Genomic DNA, 17,266 nt, shown 5'->3' with positions numbered 1-17,266 from the left:
ACTTTAATCTGCTTTCTACAATATGTTTAAACAGGGGTGCTTGGACACAGCGCTACATAATGAACTAATCATGGGAGGCCAAAAAAGGAACCGTTTATTCAGCTGGTGTGCAAAAAAAATAACTTTTTGTAATTTTGTCAGTGTTCCAAACATAAACAAGATAGTGTTAGGAAATGCACAACCATATGCTCTCTTAACACACCCCATTTTCCTCATTAGAACCACAGGCTTACCAGTGATGCCCCATCCTCTTTGAATTTGCCTTGTGGCTGGCTGCCTGCAAAGGCTGTTTTACATTTTCAGTCTTGTAAGGATTTTCCAACTCAGCCTGTTGGGTTTTGGACTTCAGCTGAGGTCTCTGTTCTTCTCTATTCTTCTCTCCTCTTGGCTTAATGATCGTTCCTTAAGCTCCCATCTGGTTGCAAGGAACTGCTCTGATGTCCCGTTGCACTAATTGCACATATTGGACAATGAATTTGGTGCCAGACTCGCAACTCTAACCCTTTTCTTGCAGCACATAGAGTTGAGCCTTACACTGCGTTCAGAGACAGTGTCCAACAGAAATGGAGGAAAAAGGAAAAGCATAGAAGCTCATCCAAGAGTATTGAGCCGTAGACTTTGAGGGCTTGTTTTGAGTCAGCATTCATTTATCTAACTATAAATTGAATAAAATCCATAAACAGGTACTATGGAGCAGAGGTTTGTTTGAATTTTTGTACGTGTTTTTCATTTTATGATTTTTAAAATTTCCTGGTGGTAGAGGATCAGGTATTTTATTGCATAAAATCGTCATTGATGTGAATGTATTACAAACATATTAAGTACATTAGGAATTCTCTTTGCATTGACCATATACACGTACAATGGAAAAATACCTTTTTGTTTGATTCTTTTGTTAATGGAAATAACACAGATTAATAATAACAGCCTGCAAAATAACTCAACCATCTTTGTGTTTGGCACAGGTTTTGCATACTTTTTCAGGAGAAAGAAGGCAGCCTGAGTAACTAGGTTTAAGGTTAACTAGAAAAACTGTGTTCATTTATATAATTTACTGAAATCATTTCTTACAGAGCTTGTTGGCATTCTTTCTGTTGGCACACATTTTTTTTATTGTGCTTTGCCTAACCACCTGCAACTCTAGTCATTTCTCTCTCAGTTACAAATAAATACACACTGCCACAGATTGCGGCCATCCTATTCTATAAGGCTAAATAGATGTATGGCTTGGCTTTGATTTACAATTTTGCATCATGGATGTATGGAAAAATAATCTCTAATGCATCGTTCAGTGAGAATATTATGATCTAAACTGAATAGAAATATGATCGATACAATTGGTTTGTCTCTCTTTAGCTGTCAGTCCAATGGGGTCCAACACTGGTCAATCCAGTTTGGTATTGATAGGCTGGTTCTCGTGTTGATATGGGGCTGTGGGTCGGATAGCCTGTGAAATCCCTTTGCGAACACAACGGCGACGCTGGCTTCCTGTGAAACAGGGTGGAATGTGCAGCTCTGTCACGGGAGGCGGGGCCAGAGGGGGAATTCGATGATGAAGCCGGTGTAGGCGGCAGTACCCGCTGTGTAGTAAAAGTGACCAGGTCGGGAGGTGGCGGATGCGGCCGCTGCATGGACGGAGAGTGGTGGGGCACCACAGATGCAGCAGTGGCTGTGCTGCTGAAGTGGGCAGTGAAAGGTTGGTACTGCATGGCCTCCACAGTCTGCATGCCGTAGCGAGGGTACGGCTGCACCGATGCCCACATGTTGCAGTTCAGGGAGGGGGCTGGTAGGTCATCTGTACCCACTGTACTGCCAGCCTCTCCCTCCATTCCCCCATACATGCATGCTTCTCTAGAACCCAATGCTTCGTTGCAGTATGGATGGGACAGCAGGGGTGGCTCGTAGGTAGGAGGGGAGCGGAAGTAGTGCTCTTCGGAAACCGCAGGGGCTGATGGTTCCAGATAGGGTCGTTTGCATCCCAGCTCCAAGTGCCTTGTATTATCTTAAAGGAAAGTTTTGGGAAATCATCACTTTTATGTTTAGATAGGACAGCTAATCCATTTGCAAGGGCCTTTTTAAAAATGATGTATAATGTTGTTGTCATACCTCTGTGCTTAAAGCAGTGATAAAGAAGGCTTGATTCTCGGCTGGATGAAAAGGAGTTGGAGTGTGATTCCTGGGAATCGGGGTTTGGCAGAGGGACTCCACTGTCATACTGATAGTGAGATACCACCTGCGGGTGGCTACTCAATACACCTGCACCCAGTTTTCCTGACAGATGGCTATGCGATGAAATAAGCCGCTGTCGAACCATGTTCTTAGAAATGACAGGGTAATCTTTCCTAGTAAGAGGGACACTTGATGAGTAACACATCCATTTGGTGCAATATATGAGTATATTTTAAATAACAGTCTTACCCTTGAAGTCTGGACACACGCAAATCACCTTCATCGCTGCCACGGAAACCTTTGGCAAAAGGATTGTTCTCAATTTTTAACTGGGTGATCTATCAAACGCATAGAAAGAAATTGCACATGAGCATGCAACATTATTGCATTCCTGTATGTGTCATTCTATGTTAAAGCAGGTTCTGTTGGTACCTTGTGGTTCTGATAAGATGTAACGGAAATGAATGACGTCTCGTGGAAGACATGAGTGCAATAGGCTGTGTTTTTAGAACCGAAGGCATTGTTCTCATCAGCTTTCACTATGTGTAGCCTGGGCTGGTATTTATGCATAGAGTTCAAGATGATCTATGAGGAGAAAGGCAATCGTAAATGATGACATTTTTCCCGAAAGATGAAGCATTTTCCTTTGTTTTGTGTACGTAGTTATACATGCATGTATATACAAATGCACAGTTCATTTACAGTACATTACCCCGCCACATGCAGGATCAATAATATGTTAAGTGCTTTTGTGCTGCGTTGCATGCGAGTAATCCAATTGGATCTTTTGTGTATGTGAATTTGATCACAGTGTACTAGCACCAGTCTGCTCAGTACATCTGTGTGTTCAGTGAAGCGTTTAGTTAGGGTCATACCTAACACAGTTCTGTCAGGGCCAATGAGCATCAAGGCTTTTCCCTTTGTTACGCCGACTCTCAGACAGAGAGTGAGGCAGCTCTCCTCTTGCTGCACTTTTTTAAGAGGAGTCGGGAGCAAGAGTGCACGATGGCCATGCCCAGGTCAATCCCCACCGTCGACCTACAACCCACCCCCAACAATTGCTTGCGCACGCAGACGGTAGCCCCGGCCAAATGAATGGATTGGGTGCCTTATTGGGTGAGTGCAGACACATGTGACCTTTGCCTGGTTGGCTGGCTGGAGTCTTGAGGTAATACCATGTGATACACACTGCACTGGTTATTCAGATACAGGGATGTCTGCTGTCTAAGTGTATTAATCAAGCACCTTTGTCAGATCAATGCCGGCTCCGAGTCTGCCCTGTGTCTTTCATCTCTGTTTTCTTTTAATCCAAGATCTATTTTGGAGGGTAAAAGTTATGTCATGCAGCCTCGAAGCTCAATGGCCCTGCGTTCTGTCTACGAGCCTGTAAATACTTTTGGGTGTTGGGTGTCTGCACGGTCAGTGGCGTAGTAGTTGCAAATGAAATAAAAGCATGGTGTTGTGGGAACCGTAATAAATCACAGCTACCAAACCACATGAAAGTCACTGCAGCAGAACTAGACCTAAATAAGTGATTGAGTCCACCAAAAACAATGGCATGTGAATTTGATCATGTGACACATGGTGCATTTATTTCACATTGGTGTGATGTGGGAGGACTTTGGTGTATGTTTTGACTGTGACTTGTGTGGTTTGTCCTATCCAGGCTGCATTGGAGCTCTCGGCTAGCCGCAGTGTTCCCGCTGGTGTGGGCGTCAGTAGAGCTTAGCAGCCTCTTGCCGGGCTCATTACTCGCCCTTTTCACTTCCTAGGCATTCGACTAATCCTGACAGGCCAACTTTTTGCCATTCTGACAGGTTATGAACCTAATGAGCCCGTCCTAGACAAGCTAGATCAACAGGGTCCTTCTGGGCAGCGCTGCCATGGACTACTCACCTTTGCTTAACTGTCTCTGTTTTCTTCTCTCTTACTCTCTGCAGATGCGTCAATACCGTGTAACTCTCACGTGAGGTGTGTTTATTCTAATGTGTATTCTGCTGTCTGAAATTACATTTGAGTTTGCAAAGTCTACAGAAGTCCTGATCAGGCAGCGACAAAATCTTACTTAAAGCAGAGACACACTTATTAATATGAAAAAGTGTTGAGCAGAAAGAACTTTTTATGTTTCTAAATGATAACGCAATATTTGCAGTGACAGTCATTTAGTCATGAGTCAAAATTAAAGTGAAAGTTTAATGTCTTTTTCACTCTCTCTACTCTTCCTATTACTTTTTACCTTTTTAGTCTAATCTCCAGTGTTGTTTTAAACTGTTAAAGCTCAGATTTTTTTTTTAAATCGAACACTTTTTTAACATCTGTACAAAGTGATTCAATTAAGGCCACTCACGTGCCCAAAGGGATCAAGGTGGTTGTTTGTGAGCTTCAGCTTTTGAAAGGAGACGAGTTGTCTCATCCAATGGGCTCCTGTTGCTGGAGAGTCTGGGTGGACATAGAGTCTTCCAGGCATCGCAGGCTCTGCTTTTCCAGCCACCATCCTGAAGAAAATAGTAAAACCAACTGACTCCCAAAAGTTTAGATAACTTTTATAATTTTGTCAATTCGATTGATAGATTGGACAAATCAAGTGGATTAATGCAGTTTACAGTTTACAGTGCATATGCATGGAACATTCATAAGAACTTCTGCTGTAAGCCAGCTGGAAAAAATCTGGTGAATCTATCATTCCTCATTGGTGTGGGGAATCTTCAATTTTCTGAGGTAACTTTAACAGCATCAGTAGCATAATATGTAGTTTATAATCAGAGTCAGTTAAATGGTCATGACATTAATTTAGTTGTTTAAATGTAAAAAAAAAAGCATGAAAGCAACGTTTACATTTCAGCGACATGAAGGAAGAACAGCTGAGTACTGCTGCGCCTCAGAATTGTACCATAAGATTTTACCATAAGTTTTCAGACTTTTAAGACAGTGAGTGTAGACTGTCAGTTTACTAGAAAGGCTTGTAGTTGGCATAGAAAACCAAGAAGTAACCTTCCCTTCATATAGTGAGTTGAACAGCATGCAACCTGGGAGAGCGCTAGCAATATTAGTAAAATCACAAGACCTGGAATTTAGTTTGTAAGATAGTGAGAAACATAGGGATCATATTGTTAAAGGCTCTGGACAAGTAAATACGTCTTCTGGTATCAGTGTGTTCCCCAAAATGATCAACATTTTGCTCTTGAGAAAGAGGTTGCCCCTGTAGCTCGAACTGCCATGTTGTGGCAACATTCTGATTCTACGTATGCCGATAAATAAAGATTTGGTTGTAGCTCTAACTGTTCATGGCTTTCCCACACCTCTTGACATCATGCCATGGTCATACCGCTTCTAAAAGGAAGGTTGTTTTTCAGCATCACTCAAGCACTGTAGGTTTTAGTGGCAGGGTGTAGAACAGTCTTGCTTTATGCAGAACATCTGTACATTAATGATAGATTCTGTGCGTGAGCGGTTATGTCCATGGCATTATGGGAGTAATTCCCATAAGACTTGGGATGGCTGCTTTGACCATAACATCACTGCTAATTGTGCGCCTCAAAGGTGTCGCTGAAGATTTCCAGAACCGATGCTGGCAAATGGCTGAATTCCACCCCATCCCGCAGATTTTGAAAAAGGGTCATAAAATACTGGTTCTTTTGACCAAACATGCAATTTATAGAGATTTGCTTGCCATAGTTATTTTGTTTCTTTACAGTCTGGAATTGATTTATTTGTAGTGCCAATTGTTGCTTAGTTGCATAAGTAGATAGTGCCCATATCTTGTGGCATCGCCAGAGGCGCAGGGTCACAAAAAGGACAACATGCATCACCCAGCTGTTTTAAGACCAATGGTTTTGACAGACTGCCTGCTGTGGCCTATGGTAATTAACTGTGTGCTAATGACACTACACAGCCAGACCTAGTATTGCATAGATAAACTGCTGTGATGTAGACTGCACATGCTTTGCTAATAAATAGGCCTTTAAAATATTGGCGTGTGTAACGCTTGCTTTATTGCAAACATTACCAACATATATATCCGTAAAAGTCAAACCATTTACAAAATGCATTTCTTACCATTACCTAAATAATTATTATTAATAATGATAATATGTAATATGTTTTTGTTGTTAATCCAAAGTTTAAAAAATGTGCGGAAAAAAGAGACCATTCCAATTTTTCATTTAATCAGCATATCTACATGTATTGTAGACATAACAGTCCAGTATCATTTGAATTTCAACAAAATCAAACATCTGGATTGACAAAGTCATCCAACAGCAATGTGAAAGACTGACAGCATGACAAGACACAAAAACTGTGATAAAAATTTAGGTAAAAAAATATTTTTTGAACGTTTCCTAAATACATGTACAAATATTACTGCTGTATTGCTTAAAAGTGAATATGAACATGTTTTCTTTGCAGTATTTGAGGTCTGAAAAATGCAAAGCATCTTTTCTGTTATTTTGAACCGTTTCTCCAGATTTTTGCAAATAAATGCAAATATAAACAATATTTTTATTTGAAATTTGGGGGAAACATTGTTAGTAGTTTACAGAATGAAACCAAAATGATCATTTTACCTAAACACATAAATAAATAGTAAATTCAGTAACTGAAAGTAATTTTAAAATGGTCACTTTATTTGTTTATTTATTTATTATTATTCATATTTTTTATATAACAATTTTAGATTTATTTTACTTTAAAGTCATTGAGAATCAACTGCCTCAAGGGACCACAGACACAGATTGTCTTTTTTCACATTTGCAGAAGACTTTCCAGACTCCCCTCCCAACACCAGTGTCACCAATTTACTGCCCAATCATTTTAAACTGACAAAAGGATGATGAACTCACCACTTGTTGTCACAAAACTTGTACCGATGGTCATCAGCTGGAACGATGTCGATTAAAAGGATGTATTTTGTCTTGGGGTTCATCCCTGTGACCTTCACTTTGTAGCCGGGGAACATCCGCCTAAAAGAGTGAAGATGAATTCACCAGAATTACAAATTGTGTCATACTCTTGAAAGATACTGTACCAATGATGTCACTTTTTTCAATTATCGACTTTTGTAGTTGCTTGCATTATTACAGAAGGTAAAATAATTGTATTTTTATAAACACAACTGATTTTTTGTGAATATACAACTCTATTCTTGACCTCAGACGGCACTTAGATTTAAATTGAAAAGCAAGTGTTAATGCGCTTTTGCCCTTGCTAAAGTCAATCTCCTCCTAACGTTTATCTCATTTGTGTCATTCACTCACACAATACTGTCTTTATAGCTCATTACAGGAGCAGCTTATTCCTCCAAACGACCTAATGAAACTTGGGCTTTGGCTGGGGTGTGTGAGTGACAGCTGAGCGCTGACGGTAAGCATGGAGGAGCCTGTCTTATCGGCTCTTTTCGGGGTTTTAACGGGTCTTAAGTACAAGAGAATCACGGCAAGTGTTTGTTTTTGGAGGATGAGTACGCAATTAGTGATCAGATAACGGTTTAACCTGTTTTTAGGACAGATTAGTGGTTTAAGAATCACAAAAGGTCACTTAAGTCTCCGAGAAGGCTGAGAGCTTCAGCATCTCCAGACAATCCTTGAAAAAGCAGCATACATAAATGGCTCGGTTTGACGTAATGTCTACTATCAACGTTGAACCCACAGCATGAAATTGAACTGTTATCCTTAGCAAACCCATATATGGAACCGCGGTCCACTGTACCTGGTACTGATTTGCTTTTGGGCAGATATATACATTTAAAGATTGATTCTGTCTTAATGGAGCGGCTCTATAAAATATGGGAACTCATTGTGCTCAGATACCGAGATGACAGACAGAATATGCTAATATAGCAGACACGGTCATAAAACACGTCAATAGATACCTTCATTGACCTCTTCGCGAGATAAAAAGGATCTGTTTTTATCTCATCGGCGAAGTTGCAAAAAGATCTAGCCCTCTTAAAAACTCAAAGCTCTTTTTTTCTTTTTAATGGAAGGTCTTTTTAATACCGGGCTGCTGAATAACAACCCCAGCATATCACTGCACCACCCTACCCCCTCCAACAGAGCAACACTGCAGAGCATCACGTTTTTAAGCTTTTTGAAAGGTTCCACCGGCAGTCATAAATGTATTCACTGCAGACAAATGTGCCCTGTGCTGAATCGTTTTTATTTCATTTGCAAAGGCAAGATTTCAGAGTCCTGCGATGTGTAAGAAAGGCCCTAAAAGCACTTCTTCTAATACCCAGTGAGAGCGTTCAGTGTAGAGAGAGGTAAAGCTCTGGCCTGCAATCCAATCATGTAAATCACTCTGGGTAAATAATTGCTAAAGAGGTGCTTTAAGCCATCATTCAGCATCTTAAACCTGTTCACAAAGCTATGTTCTGATGATGCTATGTATGTCTTACTGTTGAAAACCAGCTGAAAAAAGTGCACTATAATACACTTAAAGGAACAGTTTACCCAAAAATTCTGTCGTCATTTACTCACCCCCGAGTTGTTCCAAATTTGTATATTTTTTTTGTTCTGAGGAACACAGACACAGATATTTGGAAGAAAAAAATACAGTTCAAAAACTGCATGACTTTCTTCTGTGGAATGCAAAAGAAAACATAAAAAAACATCTCAGTGGTTTTGTGTCTAGTAGAAGTCAATGGGGGCCATGCTATCAATGTTCTTAAAAAGATCAACTTATGTGTGTCGCAGTGAAAAGGCAAGGTTTGGAATGACATGAGGGTGAATAAATGGTGGAAGGAGTTTTGTTTTGGATGAAATACCCCTTTAAAAATGTTACAAAAATATGACAATAACAAAAAATGATTGTGCTTTGAAAGTGATTTAGAAAATGTTTACAGTGCTAAAATTGAGAAGACAATAAATCGGTCTTTAACAAGTTTCGGTCACATGTTCAGGATCTGCATTGCATCCATTTATGCCATATGTAGACAAGGGCTCCCACAGATCACATGGCATGTCTAATACGGTCTTACGGTGGATCTGTGATACATCTGTGTGCATTCTGTTGCTCTAGGTATAGTCAAGTTGTGCTATCCTGGGTATGGGAACAGTTAAACATACTATACTGCTTTCCGTAGGCTTCCCTTTGCTGTTAAGTTTGTGGATATTATCCTAATAGTCACAAGAGTCAAATTTCTTTTAGATGAATATGATTCCTTTCCTTAGTAATCTAAGTACGAGCACTGTGCATTCACAGGCCAAATTGGGTGGTAATTTGGCCCCTGCACTTCAGTGTATATGTGTGAGGTAGACACTGAGAAATGGACGTTTGAGAGTGTATCATCTCAGTGTCAGCACACGTATAATGCCAGCTGTTTCTTTTAGCGCTCTCACGCGCCTGCCCTGTCAGTGATTCATGCTATCTGCACGATCCCGCAGCAGCGCTTAGATCAAAAGGCACTGGATGATAAAGCAAGAGAGGTCCTTCAGGGCCTGAGAGACGCCATCGAATTGAGCGCCGCGCCTCTCTCATCAGCCCGCTGATGTTCGCTCTGACGGGCTGTGTACAGTTAACACCAGCCGGCTGCTTTCAATAGTCATGTTTTGTATTGGGCCACGTCCGTGTATGCTCAACAACAGTCCAATCGCATTGGCTTTACTGGAGCTGTAGCAGAGTTCAGCTGTGCGGATTGTCTCTTTAAGAGACACCGCTGCTGTGTATGACCCAGTTTTTCTGCATCGCAGCAGTCACATGGCTGCAGGATTATTGCACATTGTATACAGTACTAATATGCTTTTTTTAAACAAAATATTCATCACGTTTATTTTATTAATATTCTCTATTAATTCTTTTTACAGCATTAGGGGGATAAATAATTGAATTAGAGAGATTTAATAAAAGGGAATTCTTCTTTAGTGAAAACATACTGTCAAAGCGCATATACCGCGCTGACATGGCTCAAGCTCACTATGTAACACAAGACCACGATGAGAATCATTGCATGAAATTGGCCTCAATTTTGTGTAATGGGAGCCATCGTGGAGAAACCTGGCAAGTTTTCTCAAGATTTACAGTTGAGTGAATGGCTGCGTAATGTCCTACAAGTCATATCCCCCCCAGAAAATAAAATAAAACAGTGAAACGCGCTTCCTGCTTCATGGCTCGATTGACATATTGAGCATCTTTAACTGAGCCTGGTGTCCATTATATACTAAAGTATGTAAAATGAAATGAGCCCATCTGTTGTTGAAGCCGCGTGGAAGTACAGTCTCCTGATCTGTGTGCAGCTGTGCGACCGAACATTGCTTCGCTCTTCAAAGGGTTTAAGGATTCTTAGAGCACTTTATCAGTTGGACAGGGGGAAGCCCATCCCTCACAATGTTACAGCATTAAAGAAAAATTGTGGTGACCTTTTGCATTTTCCACTGAGAAGCCCTGAGAAACTGCTGGTTAAGACTGGCAGAGACCATTGACTCATTCTCTGCTTAATATCCAGGGTCCTGCTCTTAATCCATAGGGCACGTTAAATCTAATACACGGGGCAGCCGTTTGTGTTTCCAATTAAATATTTGTATGGACAGGAATTCGGTCTCGCTTTACCTCAATAGCATACTATCAACATTCCATTATTATTATTTAATTTGTTTTTAATTTGTATTTCTTAGGGGAAACGCAGTGACCTACTTAGATACACCACTTTCTCTCCATGTCTGTTTAAATGTGGATGGAAATTCCGCTGTTCTTACCTGCCTGCTTTGGTTATGATCATCTCCGTTCCGGCCTCGTGGAACTTCTTCCATAGTTCTCTGTCATGAAGAACCACTTTGATGTTTTCAATGTTCTGAAGTTACATACACAAATATGCGGTTGTAATTTATTTTAGAGAGTAAACTTGATTAAAAACATGGATGCTGCCTTATATTGAATATTGAAGTGCTGCTTAAAATAAAATAACAAAATATGTTATAATATAATGTAGGCCTACTATTAGAATGAATTTATTTCATTTTTTGAACATGTGTCTTTTACTTTTATTATTAAAGCTCCAGTGTGTCAGGAAATGTGTATAGGAATAAACATTAGCTTAGAGTTTAACCTCTATATTTTCATCTGCTAGGTTACATTCAATATCTTAAGCAGGTGTAAAGACTAGTTTAAACATTTTAGGAGTCATAAAATAGATGCAGTTGATTGGCTACCTGGTCAGGCTCATTGTTCTGGGGAATGCTGGGAGTTGTAGGCAGGGCCAGATTTGAGGAGTCACTGGTAAGCTCAGGGCGGCCACTGGACTGGGCCACGGTCATGCTTTCATCAGCCAAAGCTGAGGCTTTCTCCTGTAGCATTTCTGTAAAATGAAATAAGTATTTACTAAATGTGGGCTGAATTTTTCTGAATATTTTCAGCAAAAGCATCTTCTCTATTGATTAAAAAGATCAATGTTTGCTTTGGTTCACAAGTGTTAACTGAGTTTTAACTGAGTTAAAATAAAATTGTCAATCTAAATTTCATAGTCAAATCAATTTAGTTTAATTTCAAGAAATAAAATACATTTTTTTGTTTTAAATAAATATTATGTTAAAAATGTGTCATGAAAAATAAATATTACAAATGTGTAATGAAATTTTAAGTGTATGATTCAGAGAAAACAAAGTAAAATGAAATGTTGAGACAAAAATATTTACAGCATCGAGCCTTAAAAAATAAAAATAAAATACATGATTTTTACTTATTTTCAGTCATTTGAGCAATAAGTCTGTAATTCAGAAAAAGTTTACACAAAATATAATTTGAAAATGTAAAATGTATGCACAATTTCTAAGCACACTATGCCTAAATTAATGCATTTGTTCAGTTTAATGATTGCATTTGTCTGCCACGAAAAAATTATTCAAAGTAAACACTGAAAACTATTAAGATTTCTCACGGGCATAAATCCATTTCCCTTAATTCGTATTTATTGTTGTAAAAGAGAGGGTGACCGAAATAACTATCTAAAAATCCATCTTCCTTGCTCTTATTTTACCACAAGAAGTAACTAATGATATATGGTTAATGAAAATACCACAGATGCCTTTGTTGCTCTTTGTTCTTCCCAAGTCTACTGTAATTGATTATATACACACAGCTAAGACGTAGGCTGCAAAATATGAGAAATAACCTACATTAACATTTACATTTTGTGGGGGAACGTCAGTCCTCATAACATGACCTGGCCAATTAATTTCAAGGAAAGGGTCGAGATCCGTTTGTTCTAAAGTATCGCTAGATTAAATATTTACACTTCCAGCATTCGGGCACCTCAGTTTTATGGAAGGGTGCTAAACACTGCTGATTCCATTAAGAGAGGTCACAAACTTAGCCCCACTCTCACGCCCCTTCTCTGCTCATGCTCAGCCATCACACTGAAGCTACGTCTCACATGAGGATAGTACTGTACTGCATTACATGCCTCCGTAGTGCGGCCTATACACGACAGACACCAAACAACTCTCATGGTGAAAGCCGCCCCCTCCCACACACTCCTAATCTCACGTGTGTAAACAATGTGAGTGTGCACCCTTCAGATAAAAGAAGAGCGGGATTCCGTGTAAACTTGGCTAGACGTTTGCCAAAGCCAATAAAGATAAAGTCTGACAGGCACCATGAGGCTACAGCAAGTCAACCCTGGACTTTTCCAGTCTAAAATGTGCCTTTCACTTACACTGTTTAACCAAGTCCGGTGAGCAAAAGCTATGTTTACATCACTGTCACCCCAGACATATAATCCGTTAAACTATTCCTGGCAGATTCTGCTCTGTGCACACTGGGGTTTCCAGAGCCATGTTGTCCAAAATGTTGAACGGTGGCCAAATTTGAGCAATTCCCTTTCTTTAACATGTAGAAAATAAAATAAAGTTGTTTGAGGATGGACTGAAATATATTGGCTGTTTTTTGTGGACAAAATTCACCGTGGAAATTCCTTTTGGAAACCTGGACTAATCTGGTTTAACGGGAACGCTGAAGCGGTTTCAGCTAGTTTCTGCCCATAACTAGTTTTGTTATCCGATTTGGGCCCAGTTGCATAAACTTAGCCACTGAATTAAGACTGTGTTTTAACAGGTATCATATAGACTAGGAATTAGTTAGGAGTATTACTTTTCATATTTCAATTAGCCCAATCTACCTTTTAATTTAACTGATTTAAAGAAGTTATAACCTCTCTTGAAGAAGAAAAAAAATCACTAACATGTAAGACTAGTCTAAGCAGGCCCTTGGATACATGTTGTTTATAAGAGCCCAGCATCTTTTTCGTCTGCCAATGAGTATTAAAGAAAACAGGCCGGTCCACTTTCAAGGCCAGACATTACAGTTTTTCTTCCCACGTGAGTAGAGAAATCATCTTCTGGGTGTCTTTAAAGTTACTAATAAAGTTACTATGTTGCATAAATTTGTCATTTTGCATCGTCATGGTAGGTATTTGAAAAATATTCTGTGATAGTAATGGACTTTTCAGTTGTCCTTGGGAGGTTAACAGTTGGTGAAAAACTGGAACAGCAATGGTTTCTAATACAAGTGAATAACATACATGAGTGAATGCAACGGATTCCATGGCTGTGGTTTCCCTTTCATTTGTTTTTGGACTGCTGGTGTTGGCAAATTGTTCATGTTAAGGAATTACAGTGTAGAAAATTAAATTCTGAATACTGGGATAATATTTGTTATTTGTAGGTATCTGGTATAATTTTCATTTCAGTGTGGAATGGATTTTAGAGAAAATGGATTGGGTTGTAGTTTGGAGTGTGCATTTAGAGCTGTTATGCTGTTTGCATATTGATATCCGTCTGTTTATTTCATAATAGCTACATTTTGCATAAGTGTTTTTCACGATTTGATTGTTAAAATAGCTAAACGTAGCCTACATTCCATCGGACAATAATGCGTTTTATATATTTTATCAGCGAACAAAAATAACTTATGTTTATTTATTTTAAAATAATATGTCTGCACATTAAAGTAGTTAGATACGTTATATTACTGACTGAGAAGTGTTCTTTGAATTTATCATTTAATCGTCACATTATTTTCCTGTATTTCGTTTCGAGATAGTAGTCTACAATGCAATGCAATTTTCTATTTATACATATATATCTATAAATGTATTGATCATCGTTTTTCAAGCAATGTCCTGTTACCCTCCGAATTAACTGAGCTGATGCTTTTAGGCCTTTAGGTCGACTCCATCCCTGGCGGCGAAGGGATGTGTCAGGGATTAAGACACGAACAACGTCAAAAATAACTGCGCATTATTAAAGGTTCACATCACTTTCCTTCTTTTCCCAGCGATTAAAATAATTAATCGAAATTGATGAGCTTTCTTAAAATATGAAAGACATTACGCGCTCAGACTCCCTGCAAAAACATTATTATTTCACTTATTGCGACCCATGTTGAGCCAGATTCCTCCTTCGGGATTCATAATAAACAAAACAAACGAGGTTACACCGTTTAATTTAGTAACGTCAGCTGTGCGTGTAGATTGACACGTTAAATCACGTTCACTCGTTTGCGTCGCATTTCAAGACAATCTTCTTATAAAGAGAATCCCCATTCAGCGTGTTTTGTTTATAAAGGTCTGACGCGTTTTCTCACTTAATTTGGCAGAGAAGGATCTAGATCAACATGCGTCTAATCGCATTACAGCCCTCCATGCATCTTAAGAACACTCGAGTGACGTGCATTTCGATACAAAGATATTAGAGCAGCGGGATATGACCTTCTGAGAACAAATTTAATATTACCTCATAAAAAATATTACGTTCTGAAATCCTCCATATCATTCCAAACCGCAATAATCTGCCCGGCACGACATTACAGCAGGAAGTTACGTCCCGGTTTCGTTCGGTCCAGTGCTCAGCATCCCCTGTATCTGATAATGAGAAGATAGAGCTGTCCCTTCCCCAGGGTCTGCTTCTGTTCAAATAGAGCTGGTGGAAACACCGGAGAGGATTCGTCTCAGATGCAAATGGAGGAACTCGGGTGCGTGATGGTTTCTTGGAAAGCGAGTATCCGCAGAACAGCTTGATTTGTTAAAACACAAGGGTGAATAACTTGGCTCATTCACTCTCTCCCTCCTTCCCCCCGTGCCTCATTGCTGACGTTGCTCTCAATAACACCAAACCCGAAACAACGCGATGCGCAGAGTTCAGTCACATTCAGTACTGCAAACGAATAGTCTTCTCGCTGGTATTAATTGTAAAACGTGATTTGCTCGCTCTTTATTCTCTCCCCTGACCAAAAAGCCTATTGCTAAGTTAAAATGATGCTACTATTTTTTGTGTGTATATACAGTATGTGTGGAAAAGAAGGCACAAAAAGTATGTGCACTAATAGCATGTGACGTATCTCATGCTTGACTATTAAGACATAATGTACATTTTATATCATAAGCTTTCTATCAATTTCACAGTTTAACATTTTCATTGTTTCATTTAGCCTGTTTGTTCTGGTCTTATAAGCAGGCGTGTTTGATTTTGAGGATTTTGTTTAAATGTCTAAGCATTTCCAGTGAAATATGGTTGCGGTTTTAGAGTAAATGGGTCGAAGCATAAGGCTGAAAGATCAATAAATCACCTGGATACGTTTGAGGGCCGTGGGGTTTTTGACTTATATCTGCTGGTGACAGGACCAAATGAATGGCAACAGCTAGAATATGTCCGTCTCTGAGCTGTTTATCATACTCGCCATGCGTAATTTTCCGAACATGTTATCTGATCAATTCGGCCGATACAAATTCAGGCAACAACCAGGTGTTTCGGTGTTAGGAGAAAGGCCTCAGTCATGACTTAAATCATGTATTTAGAATGATTGTTGAATGGAGTGTGATGAAATTGCAAGTCGTTTGTTGTACCCCTAGTGATTATACTAAGGGCAATTCGGGATGACAGAATAGTTGGTATGAATTATTTAGAAGGTCCTCTGGATAATTATTGGCTCTAGATTGTCTACATGTTAGCTTTATTTTAAAAGCACAGTAGGCTACATGCTCCTGAATTTAAAATAGATTATATTCTATCTTCTATTTTATGTGTGATGTTCTTATAGATTAATTAAATCTTTTAGCTCTTCCATAGAACTTTTTTTACTTTAGCGCTAAATTCCAAAAACATTAAGTGTTTTATTTTTCAAAATTCGATAAGAATTTCTTTTTCTAGTCAATGCCATTGTCGGTATTTTTCCTGGGAATATTTCCACTGTTTCACTTTACTGTTCTAGAACGTTTGTGGTAATAATGTGGAGCCTCTTAAAACACATTTAACAATTTCTTATAAGGTAGTTTAGACGTAAAAATGTCTGCGAGTTACTAGAAAGTAAACACGCCAAAAGTCGTCTTAAATTCACTTGAAGGCCCACATGCGTAGCCGAGGCGTAAAATGCGTCATATATATTTTTTTCAATAATATAATTTGAGAATTAAATTAAATATTACAGTGGTGGAAAAACAATTAAAAAAAACTAGCCAACATGAGCCAATAGAAGCTCAGGAAATTTTAAAACATAAATATAATCTAAATAATTCAAGATGATGCTGTTTTAATTATTTTCACTGTTAGGCTACTCCTTTTAAGAACGATAGATGAAAAATTGCTATAGTTTAAAATAAAACAAAAACAAGATTAGATTAAAAATAAATAGCACATTATTAGCACGTATTTCACAGCTACCAGTAAGGTAAATGTTAGGAATTGTAGTGCTTATCTAAAATCGAGGCCTATAGGCTGTAAACACACAAATACAGTCCCATGAAGAAAAATATTTTATGCTGGATTTATTTCCTTAAATATTCAAGCGTCCCCATGTATTGCCGTTATCACACGTGATTGAAAATCATGAGTCTTACCTCCACCTCACTGGTCTTGCTGGACCTTCTGGGTGTGTTTGTGTGAATCTCAGGAGGAGACTCTCGCTCAAGATGGGCGCTTTCTTGGGTATTCTCAAGCAGTCAAGTTATACCTTAGCGTGGCAAGATGTCGCTATAAAAGGGATGATTTTTTATAGGGGATGAATTGAGCAGCCTTTCTGAAAGGGAATTTAAACTTCACTCACTCCCACCATCACGTGGTCTTGAAATTAGGAACAGGAGTAGGGTTAGCTTATGTAGGCTATTGAGAGCAGG

At 39.0% G+C, this 17,266-nt stretch overlaps 1 protein-coding gene across 1 annotated transcript; it reads right to left on the bottom strand.

Moving 5' to 3' along the window:
- Positions 1 to 774: 774 nt before the first annotated feature.
- tbx4 (T-box transcription factor 4) lies at positions 775 to 15,099 on the bottom strand. The gene is made up of 9 exons (XM_057351472.1): positions 14,892 to 15,099; positions 11,313 to 11,458; positions 10,860 to 10,954; positions 7,011 to 7,130; positions 4,517 to 4,664; positions 2,602 to 2,754; positions 2,419 to 2,507; positions 2,107 to 2,342; positions 775 to 2,002 (listed from the first exon to the last, which is right to left on the bottom strand). Exons 2-9 carry the CDS (start codon positions 11,454 to 11,456, stop codon positions 1,353 to 1,355), a joined length of 1,635 nt encoding a protein of 544 aa, XP_057207455.1. The 5' UTR covers positions 11,457 to 11,458; positions 14,892 to 15,099; the 3' UTR covers positions 775 to 1,352.
- Between the last annotated feature and the right edge of the window lie 2,167 nt (positions 15,100 to 17,266).

This window comes from Triplophysa rosa, linkage group LG14, assembly GCF_024868665.1.
Source record: "Triplophysa rosa linkage group LG14, Trosa_1v2, whole genome shotgun sequence".
In the NCBI taxonomy this organism is placed as follows: Eukaryota; Metazoa; Chordata; class Actinopteri; order Cypriniformes; family Nemacheilidae; genus Triplophysa; species Triplophysa rosa.
Note: the sequence above shows the minus strand (reverse complement) of the source record. Positions and strands in the feature narration are given on the sequence as shown.